Genomic DNA, 27,897 nt, shown 5'->3' with positions numbered 1-27,897 from the left:
TTGCTGTGCAAAAGTTTCTAAGTTTATTTAGGTCTCATTTTTAAAGATTTTCTTTTTAGTTTAAATTTTTATTTTCATTACTCAGGAGATAGATCCAAAAAGATATTGCTGCTATTTATGTATCCTGCCTATGTCTTCCCCCAAAAGTTTTATGATATCTGGTTTTACATTTAGGTTATAATCCATTTTGAGTTTATTGTTTTGGTGTTAGAGGACGTTCTAAATTCACTCTTTTACATGCGCTTCTTTAGTTTTCCCAACACCATTTATTGAAGAAACTGTATTTTTGCTATTGTATATTCTTGCCTCCTTTGTTGTAGATTAATTGACCATAGGTGTGTTGGTTTGTTTCTGAGCTTTCACTCCTGTTCCATTGATCAGTATTTCTGTTTTTGTGCCAGTACCCTGTTATTTTAATGACTACTGCTTTGAGTATAGTCTGAAGTCAGGGAGCCAGTTTCCTCCAGCTTTGTTTTACTTTCTCAAGATTTCTTTGGATATTTGGGGTCTTTTGTGCTTCCATACAAATTTTAAAATTTGTTATTCTGTGAAAAATGCCATTGGTAATTTGATAGCAATTGCACTGAATATGTAGATTGTCTTGGGTGGTATACTCATTTTGACAATATTGATTGTTACAATCCAAGAATATTGTATATCCTTCTTTGTGTTATCTTTGATTTCTTTCATCAGCATCTCATAGTTTTTAGAATACAGGTCTTTTGCCTCCTTAGGTAGATTTATTCCAAGGTATTTTATTCTTTTTGATGCAGTGGTAACTGTTAGTGTATAGAAAAATAAAGTATTTCAGTGTATTAACTGTGTCCAGCAATTGTACTGAAATTATTGAGCTCTAGTAATTTTCTGGTAGCATCTTTAGAATTTTCTATGTATAGTATCATGTCATCTGCAAACAGTGACAGTTTTATTACTCCTTTTCCAATTTGGATTCCTTTCATTTCTCTTTTCTTCTCTAACATGTCTAGGACTTCCATAATTCTGTTGAGTAAAAGTCCAAGTGGATATTCTTCATCCTTGGTCTTGTTTGTGAACTTAGAGGAAATACTTTCAACTTTTCACCATTGAGTTGGATGTTAGCTGTGAGTAGGGGTTGTCAAAATGGCTTTATGATGTTGAGGTAAGTTCCCCCTATGCCTACTTTTTGGAGAACTTTTTATCATAAATGGGTATTGAATTTTATCAAAAGCTTTTTCTGCATCTATTGCAATAATCATATAGTTTTTAATTCAATTTGTGACTGTGGTGTATCACACTGATTTGTGGATACTGAAAAATCTTGCATCCCTGGAATTTTAATCATGGTGTATGATCCTTTTAATGTAATGTTGGATTCAGTTTGCTAGTAGTTTGTTTAATATTTTTGCATCTATGTTAATCAGTGACATCTGTATGTAATTTTTCTTTTTTGTGGTATCTTTGGTTTTGGTATCAGAGTGATGGTGGCCTCATTGAATGAGTTTGGAAGTATTCCTTCCTCTGCAAGTTTTTGGAATAGTTTCAAAAGATTTAGGTGTTAACTCTTCTATGAATGCTTTATAGAATTTGTGAAGTCATCTGATATGGTGTCTTTTAGGGGAGTTTTTAAAATCACAGATTCAATTTTAGTATTTAAAATTGGTCTGTTCATGTTTCTTTTTCTTCATTTTTCACTCTTGGGAGATTGTACCTTTCTAAGAATTTGCATATTTCTTGTAGGTTGTCGATTTTATTGACAAATAGTTGCTTTTAGTATGGGCCTTTGTATTTCTGTGGTGTTGACTGTAACTTCTTTCTTATTCATGATTTTATTGATTTGGGCTGTCTCCCTGTTTTTCTGGATGAGTCTGGCTAAAGGTTTATCAATTTTGTTTATCTTTACAAAAAATCAGCTTTTATTTTTATTTATTGCTTTTAATATTTTGACATTTTTATTTTTAAAAATTTTATTGTATACTTGACTTGCAATGTTCTGTTCAGGTGTATAGCAAAGTGATTTAGTTATACATATACATACATACATTCTTTTTTGAAGAACCACCTTTTAGTTTCGCTGATCTTTACTATTGTTTTTCTTCCTCTGTATTTCATTTATTTCTGATCTTTATGCTTTCTTTCCTTTTAATTAACTTTGGGTTTTGTTTTGTTCTTTCTCTAGTTGCTTTAGGTGTAAAGTTAGGTAGTTTCAGATTTTTCTTGTTTCCTGAGCTAAGCTTGTATAGCTATTAACTTTTTTCTTAGAACTGCTTTTGCTGTGTTCCATGTTTTGGATCATCATGTTTCTGTTTTCATTTATCTCTAGGTATTTTTTTTATTTCCTCTTCGATTTCTTCAGTGATCCATTTGTTATTTAGTAGCACAATGTTAAGCCTCCATGTGTTTCTGTTTTTTGCAGTTCTTTCTTGTAGCTGATGTCTAATTTCATAGTGCTGTGGTCAGAAAAGATGCTTGATAAGATTTCAATTTTCTTAAATTTATTGAGGCTTGCTTTGTGGCCAAGTACATACTTCGATTGTACTTGTACAAGTACCACATGTCAATCCTGGACAATGTTCCATGTGCACTTGAAAGGAATCTGTATTCTGTTGCTTTCGGATGGAATGCTCTATATATACCAATTAAGTTCATCTGGACTAATGTGTCTTTTAAGGGGTCTGTTTTCTTATTGATTTTCTGCCTGGATCATCTGTCCATTGAGGTAAGTGGGGTGAGTGTTAAAAGTGCCCACCCTAAATATTGTGTTACTATTAATTTCTCCTTTTATGTCTGTTAACTGCCTTGAATATGAGATTTTGATATAGCAGTCTAGGTATATACACAATTGTTTTAAGTTGCTAATTTCTTAATTTCAAGTGCACTTCAAGTATCCTGAATTTTTACTCTCCTCCTCTCATGATTACTGGTTTCAATCTCATATTTAAATGTGGATGATTTCCTACATTGTGTTCCTATGTGTCCCATTGTGTATCCTATGGGTGCATGTATATTTACAATTGCTCTCTCTTCTTCTTGGATTCATTCTTTGATCATTTATGTAGTATACTTCTTTGTCTCTTGTAGAAGTCTTTATTTTAAAGTCTATTTTGTCTGACATGACTGTTGCTACTCCAGCTTTCTTTTGGTTTCTATATACACGGAATCTCTCAAACCATTCCCTTACTTTGTCTTCACGCTTCTAGATCTGAAATGGGTCTCTTTTAGGCAGCATATATATGGGTCTTGTTTTTGTACCCATTCATTCATTTGTATCTATGTCTTTTGGTTCAAGCATTTAATCCATTTACATTTAAGATAGTTATATATGTATGTTTTTATTGCCATTTTGTTAATTCTTTTGGGTTTGCCTTTGAAGGTATTTTTTCCCCCTCTTGTTCTCTTGTGATTTGATGACTATGTTCAGTGTTTGGATTCCTTTTTCTTTTTTGTATGTACTTATTACAGAGTTGATTTGCAGTTGCCTTGAGGTTTTGATCAGTCTAGGTATACACACAATTGTTTTAAGTTGCTGATTTCTTAATTTCAAATGCACTTCAAGTATCCTGAAGTTTTACTCTCCACCTGATTACTGGTTTCAATATCACATTTGAATGTGGATGATTTCCTACCTTTTCAGTAGGTTTCCCTTTACTGATGAGCTTTCCCATTTCCTCATTTGCTTGTTTCTAGTTGTAGACTTTTCTTTTCTGCCTAGAGCAATTTCTTTAGCATTTTTTTGTAAACCTGGTTTGGTGGTAATGAGTTCCTTTGGCTTTCGCTTGTCTGTAAAGCTTTAGATTTCTCTGTCAAAATTTGAATGAGTCTTGCTGGGTAGAGTAATCTTGTTTGTAGGTTTTTCACTTTCATCACTTTAAATATAACGTGCCACTCTCCTCTAGCCAGAGTTTCAGCTAAAAAATCAGACAACAACCTTATGGGGGTCCCTTGTATGTTATTTGTTGCTTTTAATATTTTCTGTCAGTTTGATTACTATGTGTGTGGCCATGTTCCTCCTTGAGTTGATCCTGTATGGTAGTTTTTGCACTTCCTGGGCTTTGGGTTACTGCTTCCTTTTGCACATTAGGAAAGTTTTCAGTTACTATCTCTTCAAATATCTTCTCAGGCCCTTTCGCTCCCTCTCTTCCTTATGGGACCTCTATAAGGCAAATGTTGGTGCATTTGACATTGTCTCAGAGGTCTCAAACTGCCCTCATTTCTTCTCATTTTTTTCTTTATTCTTTTATGCAGTACTGACTTCTACCATTCTGTCTTCCAGCTCACCTATACATTCTTCTGCCCCATTTATTCAGCTATTGATTCCTTCTAGGGTGTTTTTCACTTCAATTATTGTATTCTTCAACTTTTTGGCTGTTCTTTATATTTTCTAACTCTTTGCTAAAAATTTCTTACAGGTTTTTGCACTGTGCATCCATTCTTTACCTGAGTTGTTGGATAATTATTACAATCATTACTCTGAACTCTTTCTCAGGTAGATTGCTTATCTCCATGTCACTTAATTGTTCTGGGGGTTTATCTTGTTCTTTGTCTAGAACATACTCCTCTGTTATCTTCTTTCACCTGGATTTCTTTCTTTTTTATTTTTAAAAAAGTCTTTGGTTGCCCTGAGTCTTCATTGGTGTGTGCAGGCTTTCTCAAGTTGCAGAGAGTGGGGGCTCCTCTCTAGCTGTGGTGCATAGGGCTTCTCATCGTGGTGAGCCCAGTAGTTTCTCACTGGCTCTACAGCACAGGGGCTTCAAGAGTTGCAGCATGCGAGCTCAGCAGTTGTGACTCACAGGCCCTAGAATGTGCAGGCTTCAGTAGTTGTGGCACATGGGCTTAGTTGCTCCATGGCATGCAGAATCTTTCTGGACCAGGGATCAAACCTGTGTCCCCTGCATTGGTAGGCGGATTCCTATCCACAGTACCACCAGGGAAGTCTTTGTCTAGACTTCTATTTGTATTTTTATGTACGTGGAAAGTTAGTTATGTTTCTTGACCTTGGAGAAGTGGCCTCTATGGGGGATGTCCTCTGTGTCCCAGCAGTACACTCCCCTTTTGTCACCAAAGGGCCAGGGACCAGGTGGTTCTAGGGTAGGTTCGGATCTGCATTTCTGGACTTGGTTCTGTAGGCTGCTGGACTGTAGTTATTTTTGCTTCTGGTGTCTGCCCTCTGGTGGGAAGATCTGGGGCTTGAGCCTGATAATGACATAATGTGCTTTCTGTTACTCCTTTTACAATAGGATTAGTTTTCCTCCAGGAATGAAACAGAAACATGTTTTACTTCAGTTAAATCTTGCCTTTTGACTCTGCAAACCAACTTCTAATTATGATTTTTATCTGTTGGAAGTGTTCCATCTCCTTGACAAAATGAAATTGTCTCAGAATGAAGTGAAAAGACCTTTAGGAAAATGTGAAAGAAATTTAATTAACCTAATCTTTGCTATCATAAAAAAATCCCATTCCCCTCCCATTCATATTCCAAATTTCATTTTAGCTCAAATTTTTATAGTGAACTCATACAGAAACATGGGGCCAGTGGACTGTTAGGGTCTATGAAAATGGTGGCTTGGAGGCCAGAATCTAGATATACATTTATACATAGTAAGAACAGCTACTTTATCACCTATTTCCATTGGATGAATATGAATATATCAGTGTCAGAATCTGATATACCAAGTGTTTGTCCCTAGCTCCATAATAATGTACACCTCCCACAGAAGAGCTTTCACAAAGTATTTGAGCTTCTGAGAAGGTAACCTTTCTTTGTCTTCTGTCTGTCACTATCTCCTTAGGAGTAAGTATCTTTAAGGCATTCAGTCTGCTCACTTTGTTCACTCACTTTTGTCACTAGTCTTAAAAAAAAGTAGCCAGAAAAGGTGGAGCAATCAGGCTCTCTTCTTTTAACTGACAGTGTGGTAATATCTGTTTTTTGTAAGATATTATATAATTATATAAAATATCATAAGATTAATTTAAATAATTGTACATAATATTATATAAAATTACAAAATATTATTCAAAAATTATTGTGATAAAAAATTAAAGTATAGGCTTCTCATACCAATATTATTGCTACAAGAAAAGTATACCAAGATGAGTTGAAAAACTTTCACAGTAATAGCTTTAGAACATAGGAATGCATTTAACCAAGTGCTTCTGGATGTATTAAAAAAGTAATTCAGAATAAACATTTGACTTATAGAGAGTAAAGTAATTCAGATTCTCAATAGACATGAATTGCTTCTTAAAAACTTGGATAGATTATGCATTTTGAAGGCAATGCCAAGACAGAGTATTTTAACACTTTTGGAATTAGATTGTTGTTCAGTCACTTGGTTGTGTTCTACTCTTTGCAACCCCACGGACTGCAGCATGCCAGGTTTCCCTGTCCTTCACCATCTCCTAGAGCTTGCTCAAATTCATGTCCATTGAGTCAGTGATGCCATCCAACCATCTCATCCTCTGTTGTCCCCTTCTTCTCCTGCCTTCAGTCTTTCCCAGCATCAGGGTCTTTTCCAATGAGCTGGCTCTTTGCATCAGGTGGCCAAAGTATTGGAGCTTCAGCCTCAGTCCTTCCAAAGAATATTCAGGACTGATTTCCTGTAGGATGGACTGGTTGGATCTCCTTCAAGTCCAAGGGACTCTCAAGAGTCTCCAGCACCACAGTTCAAAAGCATCAATTCTTCAGTGCTCAGCCTTCTTTATGGTCCAACTCTCACATCCATACATGACTACTGGAAAACCATAGCTTTGACTATATGGACCTTTGTTGACAAAGTGGTATCTGGTTTTTAACACTCTGTCTAGGTTTGTCATAGCTTTTCTTCCAAGGAGCAAGTGTCTTTTAATTTCATGGCTGCAGTCATTGTCCACAGTGATTTTGGAGCCCAAGAAAATAAAATCTGTCATTGTTTCCTTTGCTTTCCCATCTATTTGCCATGAAGTGATGGGAGCGGATGCTGTGATCTTAAGATTTTTGATTGTTCGAGTTTTAAGCCCACTTTCACTCTCCTTTTTCACCTACATCAAGAGGCTCTTTAGTTCCTCTTCACTTTCTGCCATAAGGGTGGCATCATCTGCATATCTGAGCTTATTGATATTTCTCCTGACAATCTTGATTCCAGCCTGTGATTATCCAGACTGGCATTTCACATGATGTACTCTGCATATAAGTTCAATAAGCAGGGTGACAATATTCAGCTTTGACATAATCCTTTCCCAATTTGGAACCAGTCCATTGTTCCATGTCCAGTTCTAACTGTTGCTGCTTGACCTGCATACAGGTTTCTCAGGAGGCAGGTTAAGGTGGTCTGGTATTCCCATCTCTTTAAGAATTTTCCATAGTTTGCTGTGATCCACACAGTCAAAGGCTTTAGCATAGTCACTGAAGCAGAAGTAGATTTTTTTTCTGGAATTCTCTTCCTTTTTCTATGATCCAACAGATAATGGCAGTTTGATCCCTGGTTTCTCTGCCTTTTCTAAATCCAGTTTGTATATCTGGAAGTTCTCAGTTCATGTACTATTGAGGCCTAGCTTGAAGGATTTTTAGCATTACCTTGAGAGCATGTGAAATGAGTGCAATTGTGCAATCGTTTGAACATTTTTGGCATTGCCCTTCTTTGGGATAGGAATTGAATTAGTGGGGCTTAAAATTAGCATACACATTTTTCAGTTTCTCCTCTCTGCTTTTGGGGAAAATTATGCTTGGTCATGTTTTTGCTTTTCATTTTGCAATCTGATGACTTCTACTTTTGACTAGTTTCTGTCAATGTTCAATGTCAAATTCACTTTAGTACCCCTTTTATTATTGATGTCTCTAACACTAAGGTATAAAGCTTCAAAAATTCATCTGGGAATGAAAAGTAGTCTTTTGTTCCTCATAAATGTCTCAAACACTTTCTAAAGCCATAAAAGACTCCAAGTTATTCTTTAGAGTGGAGACTTCTTTAAAGGTTCTAACTGTTTTCTCTCATGTCCTTTTTTAAAATCACAAAAATATGTAACTTGCTTAAATTGCAAACGTTTTAGATGATGCCTATTTCTGATTTGTGCACATTATTTTCCACTCTCTGGAGCACAAGTGAAAGAGGAAAAATCTTTTGAACTGAATGAGTGACAAGGGCAACTAAAAAAACATACTGGCAAAATTTAAAGGAGGAAAAACCCTGTAATGAGAATATGACATAATATAACCCTTGAAAATCTGGCTAAGGAGTTTGTAGTCCACTAGGTTACTCCAAATGCTTCAGTATCTATCCCCTTCTTTCCTTCCTTGGTACCTGGTGCACCTGTAGAGAGTAATGGTATTGTTGTACACTGCCTCCCCTTCAGAAGGATTCTTGGGTTGAAGAGCTGGAGAAAGTTGTAAGATATGGACAGTGTGAGCACTCTTACATCTCTCCGCTGTCACACTACAATGACGCTGGTGTTCACAGCATCATAGGAGAAACAAAGGGCCATTCTAAACATTGTGAAATCTGTGATCAAGTCCTACCCTTGTTCTTGATGGTTAAGGACACTAAGACTCACATAATCACTCTAAGAATTGGTTTTATCATCTCTAGAATGGGCCCGAATTATTGTTCTTAACAAAGCTATACTGCTGATTAAAATGAGCTAACAACTGTTTCATAAAAATGTAAAACTATAATGTAGATACATTATTCCAGTATTTCAAAACTTAGTAAAATGTTCTTCCTAGGGCAGGCTTTTCATAAATGTTTGGTGAAGGATGACTGGTGCAAAGTTTATTATTGTGTTCACATGACCAGTGGGGGCTCTGAGGGAGTATGTTGGGTGAATGGGGTAAGTAAGGGTGGGGAGGCTCACAGTAACCCAGGTGAAGCCACTGTCCATCCTGTTCTTGCCTTCCAGAACACATTTCCATGAGCTGCATCCTAGTAAGTGTTTTGTAAAGGGAAGTCTTTCATACAGGACAGAGATGAATAAAATTCAGAGCTTTTAAAGACCTAAATAATATTAGTTTTTTTTTTTTTGGTCCATAGAACTGGTTTCTTAGATTTTGACGATTTAGGTAAATTCATACATTTTTGCTCTAAGTACACACTGCAACATACTACATTTCATCAAAATACAATGCTCCTTTCACATTTTTGTGTGAAGAGGGTACAATTGAGATTGATTTTTTTTTTTCTTTCTACCATCACTACACATTGTTTAAAACTCCGTTGTAACACCTAGTAATAGAACTTTGTATGTTGATTAAGCACTTATTTGCATGTCTGTATCCACTAGACTCTAAGATCATAAAGGAAATAGCATAGCTTATTCACCTGTTTTAACCTACTGCATCCTGAATTTCTAGAAAATGATTGGTATTCATCAGTTGATTCAAAGAATGAATGAGTTAATCAACTCCCCACTGATCACTAAAACAAAGTATAAAATAATGCTTAACACTGAAGTACATTTACTGAGCATTCATCCCATTTCTCCTTTCTTCTTAGCTGGATTGTGAACACATGTCTGAAGAGGTCTAGTTCCTTTTAGTTTTAAATATATATGATATGAACTGGTTTAGGCATTCCTGTGCCTTCTTCTAAGACCATACCAAAAATGTTTCTCAAATTTTCCTTTGCTTAATTGTCTTCTGCTTTTCCTGCTTGCAAAAGCAATGATTAAAGATAAGTCTGACCCATGGCAATGTGAAGGGAAAGGAATCAACTAGAAGAATGATTATTCAAAAGAAAAAAAGAAATTTCTCACACTACGCTATATTGGTTTTAAGTTAAGTTGCAGCAGTAAATGTCCAGAAGTTTTCTTACCTTGACATGTCTTTCCATTGAGCATGAGCTGATAGCCAGGTGGACAGACACACTGGTAGCTCCCAAAGGTGTTTTTACACTCATGCTGGCAGGCGTCTGTATTTTCACATTCATCAATATCTGTGCAGAAAGAAAGGGTATGTAAGTGCACAAAACAAAGGCAGAAACTGTGACAGAATCAACTATAAACAAGCTTTTGACATACAGTAGACAACTTAGTGATTTTATACTCTGTTTAAAAATGCTCAAAGTGGTTTCGTATCAGGATCTGTTTTTAATGGAGTCCAATATAAGCTGTCCTGTATTATAAAATGTGAACATCTCTTTTGTGTATAAATGTATTTGAGCTGAAACTCCAACCTAGCCAATTTCAATGTTACTTAAGTAAGATTAGAACAACAGATGAAACAGCTGTGCAAGATCCCAAACCACTAAGGTGCTAAACTCTTGACAGAACAGTAGAATTTACCTAAAAGATAGTTTCTATTGAGATTAACTGGAAAAAGAAATATTCTTTTCTATTTTATTTAAACTTTAGTTGCCTCTCCCTCTCCAACAGCCATGTATAACTTTCCCATCTGCAGATATCATTTAGTGGAGGTGGTTTTATCTTTGCAATAGGAATATTTATCCAGCTTATACAATTATAAAGTATTCCACTAATGACAACTACATATACATAGTTGCTCTGTTACTTTGGGCCAGCCACTTAACTTCTCAAGGTCTCAGTTGATTCCTCTGCCAAGAGGAGTCATGGACACAATCTCCTTACTTCACACAGGTTTGTTGGAAGGTGCAAACATAATAAAATATGGAAAACACTTTATAAACTATAAAGAGCTAATCTACCTGCTATCACTAGACAAAATTAAGAAAACAGTAATAAAAAGGACAGAAAGATAGTTAAAAATTAATTGCTATTTGCTTTCAGAATCAGGGATGGGATTTGAGAGGCCTAGATTTACTGACCCAACTGTGTTCTGCCTAATAGTAAAATTTGCCAACCAGTCTTAGAAGAAAGAGGAGAAGATGGTATGAAATGGGAGCAGTAGGGCTGTGGGCTGGAAGTAAAGGGAAGAGAAAGTGAAAACCTGGAGATGACTCAGAGCAAAAGAATCTGTTCATTCTGCAGGTGCTCAGATTATAACTGCAATGACTCAATCTGTTAATGACAAATACTCATCAAATATTTGTCATTGTTTTTGCCCCATTTTAGTTAACCAAAGCATTCACTGCAGCACTTGAGTTATTTTTACATTTTCCCTTTATAATCTGCTTTAACAAAAATAAGAACAGAAATGTAAATCATGTTGAACTCCAATTAGTTTAAAGTGGCCCCAAGTGTGATTTCTATGGTCAGAAGCAATGTATCATTCATTGTCCGTAAGAAGCTTTGGAATAAAGTCCTTAAAAAGCTAACTTTTAGCCCAAGTCTAACAAAATGCCATGGTGTTAATCTGAATCTTTTGTACTCTGTCTATCCCAGATGGTTAATTAAAGAAAGACATTTGGTGTTTACTGCAAGTTGCTTGTTACATAATTCCAAAGCTGTCTGCAATCATAGTGTGAATTTCTTTATTAGTACAAACACTATGAAATATTCACTGTATTTTAAGAAATATTTCTAAGCCTATTCAGCGGTCCCCAAGAAAACTTAAATATCCAGTAATAAAGTTATAGTTATATAAGTTATATAATTATATATATAGTAATATAGTTATATATATATATATAATATAGTTATATATTATAGTAATATATATAATATATATTATATATTTAATATATATATATAAATATATATATAGTAATATAGTTATAGAAGTTAACTTTAGGTTCTCCAAGACTGATCCTTACTCTGAAGTAGCAACTGCCTCACACAGTAGATTGTTTTGGGGAAGGTAATTCACATAAATATGTTAGTATAATATAAACACAGAGACAAAGGAAATGTCCGTAAGATTTTACTGCAATGAAACTACAGGGTATAGATTGTGATAGAGAAAAGGAGACATGGTTATCAATTAGGGATGCTTAAAATGACTTGGACCTTCAGATGATTTAGAAATCAACTAGATGGTGTATGGTGTGGGGAATATTGTTTCCCTCACTTATCAAAGCTTAAGCAAAGATTTTTGGTGTAGAAGAGAAAAGAGTTGTCTGAAGCAAAGGCAGAGAGTGAGATGTTAACAGGATGTGAAAACTTGTCAGTGGGAATGACTATTTGGAAGAAACTTTGAAAAACGAAACATTAGATGTTAATTTTGTCCAAAGTGAAAAGTTTCACTAATAGGTCATAATTGTGGGCCTAAGAAATTACGCATGAAAAAAACCCAATCAGAACAGTTTGAAGTTGACTGAGAGCAATGTTTGATATACTCCCAAGAACAGTAGAGTCCACAGGCTTAGTATTAATAATTAAGTAGTATTTGACCATATGTGGAAAAATGTTGAGAGTTGTTAATGAACGTATGAATGTTTCACATTCAAGAAGTAAAAGAAACGAGCACTGTCTACAGTTCAGGGAAGCTGATCACAGGTAGAAGAATCCATATACATCATATTAAGCTTTAAGTACTTCAAGACAGCCAGATAGAAAAGTTCTGGGCACATCTGGGGCTAAAGAATAAAGGTTTGATCTAGAGGGTTTGAGGTCCAGCAGAGTGGAGGTGATATGAGAAGCTGAGTCCACCTAACAGTGACAAAGGACGCATGTCAAAGAAGACTATGATGCAGGAATAGGACTTGGAGAAGAAGAAATGACAAAAATTGAAGTCAGATGGTATTTTTTAAGTACTTAAAAGAAATGTTTAACAGAGAGCACATTTGAGAGAGAATAAATGAAGCATAGAGTACCTAAGAAAAATGCAATAACATGAGGTCGGCATAGGGGTCTTCAAATTTAAACAGAATTTCATTCTTTCCCCTCTTTCCTCCCCGCTCCCTTTCGTTCTTGTTTTCTTATTTCTTTGACCAAACTGTAGGGCTCATTTGTGCTTGCTAATTCCTCTCAGCGTATAGTTCCATGACATGCAAACTGTGGATACTCACAGAAAAGTGAATTATATGAACGACAGATGGAATTGTTTGCAATTTAACTGAAGGACAGGGTCTTCATTCTGGAGTTGGAAATTACACTTCACTTTTGTAAACAAATTAAGTTACAGACTTGTAAATTTAAAGGTACTGAAAGCACACAATTTAGAACAATTGACAAAAGTTTTGTCCTGACTTACATTATCTTTTCAGTGACTCGCATATACAGAAAATAAAGGGAGAAGTTCCATGGGGAGTGTGGAACTACAGTCAGGGCAGTGCTGTATGTTGTCATACAGAGCAAGCAGTTGACACAGTAGCAGAGAGTTTCACTTTTAACCCACTACTTTGGCATTCATTGGACAAAACCATAATCTGCTAGTATTGTATTACAGTGGTAATATGCATATTCTCTTTTTTTTAAAAAAACCATATTCTGAATGCCACTGCATTTTGCTTCTATATAGCATTAAATTTAGTAACACTTTCAGGGGCGATCAAAAAAAAGAGAAATTGCCAACATAAAACAATAAATTATCAGAATGTACACATGTTAATACATCACTCATCTGAGAAAACTGGCAGTAGGTGTAGGTGCCAGAGTAAATGTCTTGAAGCTTTGAGTCATCCCGTATCTGAAACCAGGCATAGTTCACTGCACCCAGACTCTCATGGGTGCTGTACATCTGCTCAGACTTTGGTCCATAAGAGAACCCACAGAAAGGAAATGGAATATGGCTGACATTTACCTACACATGAGTCAAGGCTCGCCTCAGAGCCTTCGGGGCAAGTTTTCCTAATAGTCCTTCTAGTCCTGGAGAGAGATGTTCTGCTGTTCCTATACTCTGAGTAGGAGCTGTAGAGATGTGAGTACTGTCTGTAATGCTGTTGAGGTTGATAGTTGTTTCTCATGGGGGAGAAGCGTGCAAGGTTATAGCTATTGTATTGACCGCCATAATTTGGCAGCCTCTCCAGTCCAGCGCAAGATTTCCCGTCCCCTAACAAATGTTGTCCTGGTGGACAGATACACTTGAAGCTGCCAGGGGTGTTGAAGCACTGATATGCACAAGGCTTAGGCACTTGTTCACATTCATTAATATCTGCTCGTGTGCCATGATACATAAAAAAGAAAAAAAAAACATACACACATATACACACAGAAAACACAGGAATAAAGAATCAGTCTGTGAAACAAACTGAAAACATTATGTTACCTTCCAAAGCTGGGAATACAGTAATTTTTCAATTGCTGTAAACTTTTGAAAAAGCTTTCATCATTAAGCTATAAATATATATAGAGATTCTATGATTCTCTTTAAAGGCTGCTTTACAGTAGAAACAAATAGGGTTATAATGAAAAATGTGATCTTGAATCCAGAAAAACTAGAGTTCAGAGCTAATATAGATCTTAATTTTGTTGTTGAAGAATGCAATCATATCTCTAGTTAGAGTTTAATTATATTTTTGATTATTTAGGGCTTCTAATCTTTCATATAATTACAAGTTTCAGATGCAGGAATATTGGTACAACTACAATCAGTTTTATTTTCCTTTTTTCTTTTGAATCAAGAATTACTTATGAATAATCATGCTAAGCACATTTTCTTAACAAAAATTAAAAAGAAGGAAATGACACAAAATCATTCTTCCTAAGAAACTCACAAAGTTCAAAAATGAAAGCTATTCTTTCCTAGATCAACACAGAGTATGTACTCACAACACATCTTGTAAAGTGAATAAATACCAGAGATCAAAACCAATTTCTTTAATTCATTACCAAAGTACCATGAAGGAAAACAACATAAATAACTAGAACAAACTAGTAAATTTTGCTTTAATAATTATTTCAGTAGGCAAAAGTTAAAATTAACATTTTTAATCTCTTTAAGGCAATGGCCCTACCTTCTTTACAAATTTATCCCCCAGCCCAATTTCTGACATTCAGCTTCAAGTCAACAAGTGAAAAACTGAACATATTTCATTCTGCTAGGTCACTGTAATAACTGATCAAAATGTTAAATTATATATAAATTACAATACCTAAATAGAAGACTAAAATGACATGCATTTCTATTAAACAGTATTTATTTTAAAAGAGTTCATAATAATGATACTACTATAAACATTTGCTATGCACAAAGTACTATGCTAGGAACTACATAAAGACAGTACTAAATTTTTATGGAAAAATTCACTATAAAGACAGGACAGGCTTGTCTCTTTGTGGCTATAAAGACAGGTTGTCTCTTAAATACATAACCAAGGCATCCAATTTTAAAAGTATAATAGCATGCAAACCAGAAGCCAGTATTTAAAAGCTCAACACAATTTTTTTGCTGCATGTCAATGTAAATATTCTGAGGTAGAATATTTTATAGGTCAGTTTCTTGATTATAAATGTGTTAATTTTAAAAAAGCATATGGTTCCCTTCTTAAAGATATTTTCTATCTACCTGCCTTACTTTACACTCAATTATAACTGAGATGAAAACAAATAGGCAATTGGAAGAATTAAATGAGATTCTTAGCACCAGGAATGGTATATAGTATGTGCTAAATATACGGTAGTTAAAGTGCTAATTACCAATTCACTTAAAAGGTGTTCATATTTTAATCCCTTGTAACTAAACCTTCATAGTACATACAAATATACTTCACATTCAAATAAAGTGTATCTATACAAACATATCATGTGCATAGCAAGACAATGAGATAATCTTCATAATTAAGTTGTCATGGTAATTATACCACACCTCACTTTGATATGTGTAGTTTATAGTAAGCATTCTGTAAGTAGTTGTTATTATCACTTGAAAGTCAGTGTAAGTCCCACTCAATATGAAATCTCTAAGAAGTAATTCAAACTGTGTAATGGATTACTTAAACCAACTTACTCTTCTAAATGTAGCAAGAAAGCATTTGAAGATACAGTGGTCCTAATCAAGATGGTAGGGGTGGATAATTACATTAACAGTTTTATTAACTCAATAAGAGTTTCTGTTAACTTACCCAAACAGGGTCTTCCAAGTCCTTGGGACCGGTGCCCTCTTGGACACACACAACGATAGCTGCCTCTTGTATTCTCACATATCTGGTTGTATCTGCACTGATGGGTCCCATCTTTACACTCATCAACGTCTATAAACATGGAGGCAATAAAAAGCAATAACATTTCCTCTTTTAAAACCTGAGGTCACTATATTTAAAATGAACATTTTAACTGATTAGAATGTTGCATTTCTTACCATGTGATTGAACCCTGGAGTCAGAAAAACTGGGTTCAAGTCCCAGCTCTGTCACTTATTAGAAAGCTTAGTTGCTCAGTTGTGTCCAGCTCTTTGTGAGCTCATGGTCTGTAGCCCGCCAGGCTCCTCTGTCCATGGGGATGCTCCAGGTAAGAATGCTGGAGTGGGTTGCCATGCCCTCCTCCAGGTCACTTATTAATTGGCTTCTTTTCCTCTTTCTGCTCCCTACTATGGATAGAGTTTTGTTCTCAGCTTTCTCTTCCCTTGTCTATACCCCTCATCCTTTTGTCATCTTATTTATACTATTGACTCTAATGAGCTTCCTGATGTAGGTCTAGAAGAGTAGTACCACACTGCTTCTTATCTACAGACTCCGATTTCTAGCTGCTAGCTGGCCATCTCCATCACCATATTTTACTAGAACTTCAAACTCAGCATGTTCAGAGTATAATTACTGTTATCATTACTCTCATTTATGATAACAGCATTCTGTTTTCCCAAACTGTAGACATCAGAGTTATCTTTATTCCCTAAATTTCCAAGACTGAGTAATTCTACTTCTTTCAAACAAAGCCATGTATCCCCGTTTTCCATTTTCATGTAGTGATATTTTTGCTATATCTTCTTAAACAATCTTCTGATCTTTCAGCTTATCTTATTTCTAATTAATCTTATATATAACTAGAGTCAATATTCTTTAAAATACAGTTACAGATAACTGTATATGATGCTATGAATTGGCTACTATTCATAGGAATTTAGAAAAATATTTACCTATATCCATATTGCTGAAAACGGTCTTTGCAATCTGATAGTCCACCCTCCCATTTTTAAAAAAGTATACTAAACCTCCTTGTATCTCAACAAAGATCAACAAGTGGTCACTACTCCTTCATTTATATCTACAATCTCCCCTCTCTCTTACATTATTTTGAAACAAATCCAAGGCATATTTTAACTTTATTAATGTTTCAGTACTAAATTCTTAAAATGTCCCATTTTAAAAATGAGAAACATCTATGTTCCTCTACAGAAACTCAAATTTCTGTGTCATTTTAAGACTTGTTCAAGGTCAGATAGCTGTTAAGAAGGATGAATTTTAACATGTTCTCCCTAACTCCAGCTCTTTCCCCTTCATACAGGGCTATTTTTCTTTCCTTTTACTACCACCTCCACATACTAACATTCCATTCAAGGATAATTTAAATATGATCACTTCCATGACATGGCTGTTAGTCACTCCTATTAGATATGAGCACTCTTTTGAGTACTCTTAAACAATTTTATCTGTACCTCTTTTTTTTTTTTTTTTTGTAAATAAGCTTTCTTTAATTTTTGGCTGTGCTGGGTCTTCGTTGCTGTGCATGGGCTTTCTCTAACTGCGGGAAGCGTAAGCTACTCTCGAGTTGTGGAGCACAGGCTTCTCATTGCAATGGCTTCTTTTGTTGTGGAGCACAGGCTTTAGGGCGCATTAGCTTCAGTACTTGCAGCGCGAGGGCTCAGTTGTGGTACATGGACTTAGCTGCCCCAAGGTATGTGGGATCTTCCTGGACCAGGGATTGAACCTGGGTCCCCTGCTTTGGAATATGGATTCTTATCCACTTAGACCATCAGGGAAGTCCTACTTGTACCTCTTTTATGGCATTTCATCTTATATTAATGTTTTCTTTTTTTTTTTTTTCTTTTGGTGAGGCAAGTGGAGTTGGCTGATCTATCCCAGGCGATTGTAAGTATATGAGCACAGGAATGCTATCTGCTTCAGTTCTGTAAATTGTGAAGCTCACAGTTCCACCAACTATGGCAGACTAGCACAGAATAGGCACACAAAGAACAAACTTAGGGAGAAATATAATTTACTTCATTGTCTGGTCATTGATTTAACATTTAAAGAATATTTAGTTTTAAAATAATTATATTTTGAACTTTCAATAAGTCTCTACAAACAAGTTTTTCTTAACCCCTCCAATGAACTTCTTAACATATATGCTAAATTTCATATTAGAAATTATGTGAGATAATATTAATGTATGTGGATATTAAACTATATAAACCAATTGTGTAATTCATGGGAGCTCAAAATGGTCTAAGTCTCTTGGGTGAGCTTTCATTTCCTGGTATGGTCATGATGCTAGGACTTCAGAGCTCAACCATACGAGAAGTTGGTAGTAAAAAACCTATGGAAAAAGATATTTCTTTGTTGGATGAAATTTATTCTAATCATTAGTTTTAAGCAAGGATGCCTTATTTGGCTTGTTCACAGTAAATGGATCTCAGTCACTGAAATAGCCAGACACTCACCAATGCAGGTTCCATTTTCTGCCTTGGTCATTCCATTTGGACAGAGATCAATGCATTTATAGCCACCGCGAGTGTTCTTGCAATGCTGATCTGGTCTGCACACATTCTGTCTACACTCATTTATATCTTGATAAAAGAACAAAGATAATGCAGATTGAGAAAGTGATTTCTTCCACTTTTTCATAAAAATATGCCTTTGAATTTTAAGGATAAATAATATAGATGATTATATAATCATGGTATAAGGTTGAAGTGTTTAAATCCATCAAGGTATGTAACACACTTTATTTTAGAACATAATGATAAAAACTAAAAATATTATAGATGGAAGCCATGCCAAAACATTTCCCCCTCCGAGAAAAATAAAAATTATATGTATATTTAATTGCTAAGTTGTGTCCGACTCTTTGCAACCCCATGGACTGCAGCCCACCAGGCTCCTCTGTCCATGGGATTCCTAAGCAAGAATACTGAAGTGGGTAGCTATTTCTTTCTCCAGGGAATCTTCCTGACTCAGAGACTGAACCCGTGTCTCCTGCCTTGCTGGCAGTTTCTTCACCAACTTAGTCACCAGGAAAGTTGTATATTATATATATAACTATGTGTGTGTGTGTTATTGCTCAGTCGTGTCCCACTCTTCTTGACCCCATGAATTATAGCCCGCCAGACTCCTCTGTCCATGGAATTCTCCAGGCAGAATACTGGAGTGGGTAGCTATTCCCTTCTCCAGAGGATCTTCCAGACCTAGGGATGGAATCTGGGTTTCCTGCATTGCAGGCAGATTCTTTATTGTCTGAGCCACCAGGGAAGCCCATATATAACCATATACACACATATGTTATGATTTTGTGAAAAATGGTAATAGAGAACATGTTAAAAATGGTTGTAAAATTGGAAAATGAAACCTGTAAAGTACAGCATTTGTTTCCTTTTGCTTTTGCACGGATCACATAAACGATGCCTGGTAGGTGCCCTATATCACACACGGATTCAATCAGACAGCATTAAGACGACATCACTGCTTTGAATTCATAGCCCTGTCCTTACCCACACATTTCCTGCCTTTGAGCTGATACCCAGGTTCACATCCACAGTGAAAACTTCCTATGGCATTGAAACATCGGTGGTGACAGGGGCTGGATTCTTGACATTCATTAATATCTGTTAAATAAAACAAAACTTTCATTATGTGCTGTGAGAAGACAGGTTTATCCCAAATGTCTAATATTTTAGTGATCTTTGATCAACATTATGTTTAAGATCTTCCCTAAAAAGAATCCAATCTAACTGCTCTCAAGAGATCTGCTAGATAATTAATAGAATTAACTGCTAGTGAGGGTTTCTCTCTTTAACACTCTCCCAAGATTGATATTTGCTATTGCTTCAGAGCTATGTTGATGTAATACTTCTGTAGTTTAACTATTTTGTTTACTTTATGGCTCCCATTCCTGTTTTTAGGAACTTTCAGCCCTGGAACATAGCTGACAGAATAAGGTACTGAAAATAAATAATAGTAAAGTTAGGGTCTTCTGCAACATCTATTGAAATTTGAACTTTCTTCAGGATTTTTGCTGTTACTAGCCCAATGCAGGTCTTTATCACGTTGTGCTCAAATGACTGCGGCAACTTTAGCTTTTATCCTCATCTGCAGTCACTGCCAAGTTAATCTTTGTGAACATCATCTGGGTCACAGTGTAATGGAAAAAAAGTGCAACAGTGAATTCCCCCAACTGAGGCGTACGCGCTTGGATTTTGTTCTTTCTCTTTTCTCATTCCTTCTGTTCCCAGAAAAAGGGAGACGACTACTTCCATTTAAGAAAGGTTCCTCTACTTGAGCTTTTGATCTCTGTGGTCTGTCTTCTCCTTCCTCACTAAGATGAGAACTGTGGTCCACCAAGCATTTCCTTCTCTCATATGTTCCTAAAGCTCTTGGTCCTTACTGCCATCTTTCCCATAACCCTGTAGCCATAATCATATCTTTCCTTTCTCCACAGAGTCCCTCTCTCAGGTCTATACTCACCTCAAGCTCCTGCCACTTCCCTACTGTCCTATTCCAAACCCTTAGAGGAACAAAACATATTTTAGGGTCTTTGTGTTCTCATCTTACATTCCTAAATTTGAGATTTCCAGTATCTTATTTTGTTCTTATTTTCTATTTCAAATCTTCTAATTTAATCTTTCAAAATCTGTACATGTCATATAAATGCACAAATGTGTTAACATTTTTTTTTAATTAAATTTTTATCTTGTATTGGGCTATAGTTGATTTACAATGTTGGTTAGTTTCAGGTGTATAGTAAAGTGGTTCAGTTACATATATACATATATCCATTATTTTCCCATATAGCTTATTACAGAATATTGAGTAGTGCTCCCTGTATTATACAGTAGGTCTTTGTTGATTATCTCTATTATATATGTGTGTGTGTGCTAAGTCACTTCAGTCATGTCCAACTCTTTGTGACCCTATGGACCTTAGCGTGTCAGGCTCCTCTGTCCCTAGTATTCTCCAGGTATGAATACTAGAAAGGATTGCCATTTCCTACTCCAGGGCATCTTCCTGACCCAGGGATCAAACCTGCATCTCTTATGTCTCCTGCATTGGCAGGAGGACTCTTTACCACTAGTGCCACATGGGAAGCCTATATAATACTGTGTGTATCTTTATCCCAAATTCCTCATTTATCTCCTCCTCCCACCTCTTCCCCTTTGGTAACCATAAATTTGTTTTCTGTGTCTGTGGGTCTGGCTGCTTTGTAAATGAGCTCACTTGTATCATCTTTTTAGATCAAATGTGTAAGTGATGTCAATAATATTTGTCTTTCTCTAGTTTATTTACTTTGTATGATAACCTATGTTGCTGCAAATGACATTATTTCATTCTTTTTATGAGTGTGTAATATTCCATTGTATATATGTACCACATCTTTATCCATTCATGTATAGATGGACATTTAGGTTGCTACCATGTCTTAGCTACTGTAAATAATGCTGCAGTGAACACTGGGGTGCATGTGGTTTTTCAAATTATTATTTTCTCCACATATATGCCCAGGAGTGCCCATTGGTGGATCATATGGTAGTTCAATTTTTAGTTTTTTAGGGACCCTCCATACTGTTCTCCATAGTGGCTATACCATATTTATATTCCTACTAACAGTTGGGAGTATTCCCTTTTCTCCATACCCTCTCCAGCACTTATTTGTAGACCTTTTAATGGTGGCCATCCTGACTGGTATGAGGTGATACCTCACTGTAGTTTTGATTTGCCTATCTCTAATAGTGATGTTGAGCATCTTTTCATGTGCTTTTTTGGCCATCTGTATGTCTCTGAAAAATGTCTGTTTAGATCTTCTGCTCATTTTTTGATTGGGTTGTTTGCTTTTTCATATTGAGCTACATGAGCAGTTTGCATATCAATCCCTTGTCAGCTGCATCGTTTGAAAATATTTTCTCCCATTCTGTGGATTATCTTTTTGTTTTGTTTATGGTTCCTTTGCTGTGCAAAAGCTTTTATCTTTAATTAGGTCCCATTTGTTTGTTTTTATTTCAGTTACTCTAGGAGGTGGATCCAAAAATACATTGCTGTGATTCATGTCAAGGAGTATTCTGCCTACATTTTCCTCTAAGTTTTACAGTGTCCAGTCTCACATTTAGCCTTTAATCCATTGAGTTTATCTTTGTATTTGGTGTTAGAAAATGTTCTAACTTCATTCTTTTATGTGTAGCTGTTCAGTTTTTCCAGAACCGATTATTGAAGAGCCTTTCTTTTCTCTATTATATATTCTTGCCTTTTTGTTATAAATTAATTGGCTATAGGTGTGTGGGGTTTATTTCTGGGCTTTCTATCCTGTTCCATTGATCTATATTTCTGTTTTTGTGGCAGTACCATACTGTTTTAATTACTGCAGTTTTGTAGTATAATCTGAAGTTAGGGAGCCTGATTCTCCCAGCTCCATTTTTCTTAGAATTGCTTTGGCTATTTTGAGTCTTTTATGTTTCCATACAAATTTAAAAATCTTTGTTCTAGTTCTGTGAAAAATGTCACTGGTATTTTGATATTAACTGCATTGGAATCTGTAAATTGCCTTGGGTAGTATGGTCATGTTGACAATGTTGATTTTTTTTCAATCCAGGAACATGGTATATCTTTCCATTTACTTGAATCATCTTTGATTTCTTTCATCAGCATCTTGTAGTTTTCAGAGTACAAATCTTTTACCTCCTTAGGTAGATTTATTCCTAGGCATTTTAATCTTTTTGCTGTGATGGTAAATGGGATTGTTTCCTTAATTTATTCTTAAGTAACTTATAATTTTTTCTGATCTTTTGCTGTCTTATAGAAATGCAACAGACTTTTGGCTATTAGTTTTGTATCCTGAAATTTTCCCCAATTCGTTTATGAGCTCTAGTAGTTTTCTGGTAGCACCTTTCATATTTTCTATGTATAGTATAATGTAACCTGCAAAGAGTGACAGTTTTACGTCTTCTTTTCGAATTTGGATTCCTTTTCTTTCTTTCTTCTCTGGCTTCCATGACTAGGACTTGCAAAATTATATTGAATAAAAGTGGTGAGAGTGGACATCCTTGTCTTGTTCCTGATCTTCGAAGAAAAGCTTTCAGCTTTTCTCCATTGGGCATGATGTTTGCTGTGGATATGTCACATGGCTTTTATTATGTTGAGTTAAGTTCCCTTTATCCCCACTTTCTGGAGAGTTTTTTCATAAAGGGATGTTGATTTTTCTCAAAAAGCTTTTTCTGCATATATTGAGATGACCATATGGCTTTATTCTTCAGTCTTGTTACTGTGGTATATCACACTGATTTGCAGATATTAAAAAATTCTTGCATCCCTGGGATAAATCTCATTTGATCATGGTATATGATTCTTGTAATGTATTGTTGGATTCGGTTTGCTAATATTTTGTTGTGGGTTTTTGAATCTGTGTTCATCAGTGATATTCACCTGTAAGTTTCCCTTTTCTTGTGGTGTCTTTGTCATGTTTTCATATCAGAGTGATGGTGTCCCCATTGAATGAGTTTCAATTTCAGTACTTGTGATTGGTCTGTTCATGAAAGTCACTCAGTCACATCCGACTCTTTGTGACTCCATGGACTATACAGTCCATGGAATTCTCCAGGCCAGAATTCTGAAGTGGGTAGCCCTTCCCTTCTCCAGGGGATCTTCCCAACCAAGGGATTGAACCAAGGTCTCCCACATTGCAGGTGGATTCTTTACCAGCGGAGCCACAAGGGAAGCCCAAGAATACTGGAGTGGGTAGCCTATCCCTTCTCCAGTAGATTTTCCTGACCCAGGAATCAAACAGGGTCTCCTGCATTGCAGGCGGATTCTTTACAAACTGAGCTATGGTTTGTTCATGTTGTCTATTTATTCCTGACAGTTTTGGGAGACTGTACTTTCCTAAGAATTTGTTCATTTCTTCTAGGTTATCCATTTTATTGGCATATAGTTGTTTGTAGTAGTCTCTTACAATCCTTTGTATTTCTGTGGTGTCATTTGTAGTTTCTCCTTTTTTATTTCAATAATTTTATTGATTTGAGCCCACTCCCTTTTTTTGATGAGTCTGGCTAAAGCTTTATCAATTTTATTTTTTCAAAGAACATCTTTTAGTTTAACTGATCTTTTCTATTGTTTTTTGTCTGTATTTCATTTATTTTTGCTCTGATCTTTATTATTTCTTCCCTTCTACTAATTTTGGGTTTTGTTTTTGTTTTTCTTTCTCTAGTTGCTCTAGGTGTAAGGTAAGTTGTTTATGTGAGATTTTTCTTGTTTCCTGAGGTAAGACTGTATTGCTATAAACTTCCCTCTTAAACTGCTTTTGCTGCATCCCAACATTTTTGGATTGTTGTGTTTTCATTTGAGTCCTTTTTGATTTCCTCTTTGATTTCATCAGTGATCCATTTTTTTTTTTTTGTCATTTAGTCTCCATGTGTTTGTATTTTGAGCAGTTTTTTTTTAATAGTTGATGTCTAATTTCATAGTGCTGTGGCTGCAAAAGAAATTTCAATTTAATATACCAGGGTTTTCTTTGTGGCTCAGTATGTGATCAATCAAGGAAAATGTTCCATATGCACTTGAGAAGAATGTGTATTCTGCTACCTTTGGATGAAATGCTCTATGAATATGAATTAAGTCCATCAGGGCTAATATGTCCTTTGAGGCCTATGCTTCCTTATTGACTTTTTTCTCTGATCCATTCATTGAGGTAAGTGGGGCATTAAAGTCTCCCACTATTCTTCTGTTATTGTTGACTTGTGTTACTTGTACTTCTATGGCTGTTAGCATTTGTCTTATATATTGAGGTGCTCCTATGTTGGGTACATGTATATTTGCAACTGTCATCTCTTTTTGGATCGATCCCTTGATCATGTAGTATTCTTTGTCTTTTGTAACAGTCTTTATTTTGAAGTCTATTTTGTCTGATATGACTGTCACTACTCCGGCTTTCTTTTAATTTCCATTTGCATGGAATACCTATTTCCATTCCCTCACTTTGTCTGTATGGTCTCTAGATATGAAATGGGTCTCTTAGACAATATAGATGAAAGTAATTATTAGTATGTATGATCTTATTGCCATTTTGTTAATTCTTTAGGATTTGCTTTTGTAGGTCCCTTCCTCTTTTGTTCTCTTCTACTGTGATTTTATAACTATCTTTGGTGTTGTGCTTGGATTGATCTTTCTTTTTTGTGTATACATCTATTGTAGATTTTTGGTTTGCAGCTATTAATACCATGAGGTTTTGATATAGCAGTCTATAAACATACAAGATTGTTTTAAGTTGCTGGCCTCTTAATTTCAAATGCATTTCTAATATCCTGCATTTGCACTCTCCTGATGATTGCTGGTTTGATACCATTTTTGTTTGTAAATGATCTTCTATCCTTACAGTTTGTTTGACTTTACTGATGAACTTTCCCATTTATAATTTTCTTTTTTTTAGTTGTGGCCTTTTCTTTTCCACCTAGAGAAGTTTCTTCAGCATTTGTTGTAAAGCTGGTTTGGTGGTGCTAAATTCTCTTAGCTTTCGCTTGTCTATAAAACCTTTGATTTCTCTGTTGAATCTGAATGAGAGCGTTGCTGGGTAGAGTATTCTTGTTTATAGGTTTTTCCCTTTCATCACTTTAAATATATCATGCCAGTCCTTTCAAGCTGCAGAGTTTCTGCTGAAAAGTCAGATGATAACCATATGGAGATTCCCTTGTATGTTACTTGCTGCTTTCCCTTTGTTGCTTTTAATATTTTCTCGTTGGTCTTTAATTTTTGTCAGTTTGATAAATGTGTGTCTTGGCATCTTCCTCCTTGGGTTTATCCTGTATGGGACTCTGTGCTTCCAGGACTTGAATGTCTGCTTTCCCATGTTAGGAAAGTTTTTGGCTATTTCTTCCAACTGTTTTCTCAGGACCTTTCTCTTCTCCTTCCGCGACCGACCCCTTTAATGTGAATTTTGGTGCTTTAATGTCTAAGAGGTCTCTTAAACTGTTCTCACTTCTTTTCATTCTTTTTTCCTTATTCTGTTCTGCAGCAGTGATTTCCACCAATACCAATCTCTTCTTCTAGTTCACTTGCTCTTCTACCTCATTTATTCTGGTACTGATGCCGTAGAGCGTATTTTTCATTCCACTTACTGTATTGCTCAACTCTGGTTTTTTTTTTTTTTTTTTAGTGTTTAGGTCTTTGTGACACATTTCAGGTATCTTTTCAGTCTGTGCCTCCACTGTCTTTCTGAATCTTGGATCATCTTTACTGTCATATCTGAATTCTTTTTCAGTCTGATTGCCTTGCTCCACTTCACTTCATTGTTCTTCTGGGCTTTTATCTTGTTCCTTCAGTTGGAACATCTCTGCTGACTCATTTTGTCTAACTTTATGTGTTTGTGGCCTCCTTTTCTCAGGCGGCAGGTATGTAATTATGCTTGCTTCTGGTATCTGCCTCTGGTGGGTGATGATGGTCCAGAGGCTTGTACAGGCTTCCTAGTGGGAGGGATTGATGCCTGCCCACTGGTGGAGCTGGGCCTTGTCTCTCTGGTAGGCAGGTCCATGTCAGGGGTATGTTTAAACATAGCCTGTGAGCTCAGGCTTTAGGCAGTCTGTCTGCCTTTTCACCCTGTGGGTTCTTTGGCCTGAGGTGTCCAAGCACAGGAGACTGCAGTCTGTTGGGTGAGCCCAGGTCTTGCTGTTGAGACCTCTGAGAAAGCTCACGCCAATGAATATTCCCTGGAGCCTCTGCCTCTAGTGTCCTTGCCCACATAGAGAGCCTCAGCTGACCCCTCCTCTCCAAAAGACCCTCTGAGACCCACAGGTAGGTATGGCTCAGGCTCTTATGTGGTCACTGCTTTACTGTATGTCCCAGGGCATGTAAAACCTTGTGTGTCCCTCCAAGAGTGGAATGTCTGTTTCCTCCCAGTCCTGTGGAGCTCCTGGCCTTCAAAGCCAAATGCTCTGGGGGCTCTTCCACCCAATGTCAGACTCACAGGCTAGGGAGCCTGACATATGGAGCTTAGCACTCTCACTCCTGGGGAGAACCTCTGTGATAGAAATATTTTTCACTTTGTGGTAGGAATGAAATTTGATTATATCACAAATATGCTCCTTCCATCATTTCACTGTGGCGGCTTCTTCATCTTTGGATGTACAGAATATCTTTTTTGGTAGGTGTAAGTCTTTTTTGTTCAGTGGTTCGTTGTAAGTTTGGTGATTTCATGAGAGGAGGTGAGCTCAAATCCTTCTACTCCCCCATTTTGTCTGCTCCCTGCTCTGTGATCATATACTTTGAAAAGATTCTCTTGTGCCGTTTTTCTTCTTCTTTTGCTTGGCCTTTATCCTTTTTACCCTTCTTGTTCACCAAAGCCAACCTACAGTAACAATCTAATATAAATAACATCTGTAGTTAGTATAGAAATGGTAATAGCATATTTCTTTTATGTACACCTGTAGCTCTCCCTAAATATATAAATACACTTCCTTTTTTCTTTTGTTACTGTTTGTTTTCCAGTCACATAATCTTTCCTACACAAGTTACATATGCTTTCCTACATCTTAGTATTCTCACTAACGGATGTCTCATGGAAATTCCTCTAAGCCAAACAGTACAGCTTCATCCCATTCTTTGTAATGGCCACACAGTGGTTTATGGTAAAGATATGCCATAATTCATTCATTCTTTCTACTATTGATAAGAATTTAGCTTTGTATCCACTGTGCCTTTCCTTGGAAAATCCAGACAGCAGTTTTATTCATAATTGCTAAAACTTGAAGTGCCAAGATGTCCATTGGTAGGCGAATGGATAAATAAATTGTGGTAGAGTCATCCAATGGATTATTTTTCAGCACTAAAAAGAAAGGAGCTATCAACCGATGGAAAGACATGGAGGAAACATACATGTGTATTACTAAGTGAAAGAAGCTGATCTGAAAAGGCTACATACTGCATAATTCTAACTATATGACATTATGGAAAAGGTAAAGCTAGAGAGACAATAAAAACATCAATATTCCCAGAGGTTGAGGGAGGGAAGGATGACTAGGTGTAACATAGA

General features: G+C 36.1%; 1 protein-coding gene across 4 annotated transcripts in view; it reads right to left on the bottom strand.

The window, feature by feature from the left end:
* Positions 1 to 27,897, bottom strand: part of HMCN1 (hemicentin 1) — a 516,590-nt gene that overhangs the window by 5,283 nt on the left and 483,410 nt on the right. For 3 of the 4 annotated variants that reach the window (XM_043924342.1, XM_043924344.1, XM_043924347.1), the window contains 5 exons: positions 19,385 to 19,498; positions 18,338 to 18,463; positions 15,804 to 15,932; positions 13,544 to 13,894; positions 9,759 to 9,878 (listed from right to left, as the gene is read on the bottom strand). In XM_043924342.1, the coding sequence (XP_043780277.1) occupies positions 9,759 to 9,878; positions 13,544 to 13,894; positions 15,804 to 15,932; positions 18,338 to 18,463; positions 19,385 to 19,498 (840 nt within the window). The remainder of the gene's footprint in view (positions 1 to 9,758; positions 9,879 to 13,543; positions 13,895 to 15,803; positions 15,933 to 18,337; positions 18,464 to 19,384; positions 19,499 to 27,897) is intronic. The other variant, XM_043924345.1, reaches the window with a different exon arrangement.

This window comes from Cervus elaphus, chromosome 14 (genome assembly GCF_910594005.1).
Source record: "Cervus elaphus chromosome 14, mCerEla1.1, whole genome shotgun sequence".
Taxonomy (NCBI): Eukaryota; Metazoa; Chordata; class Mammalia; order Artiodactyla; family Cervidae; genus Cervus; species Cervus elaphus.
The sequence above is the reverse complement of the archived record's forward strand: the minus strand, read 5'-3'. Positions and strand labels throughout refer to the sequence as shown.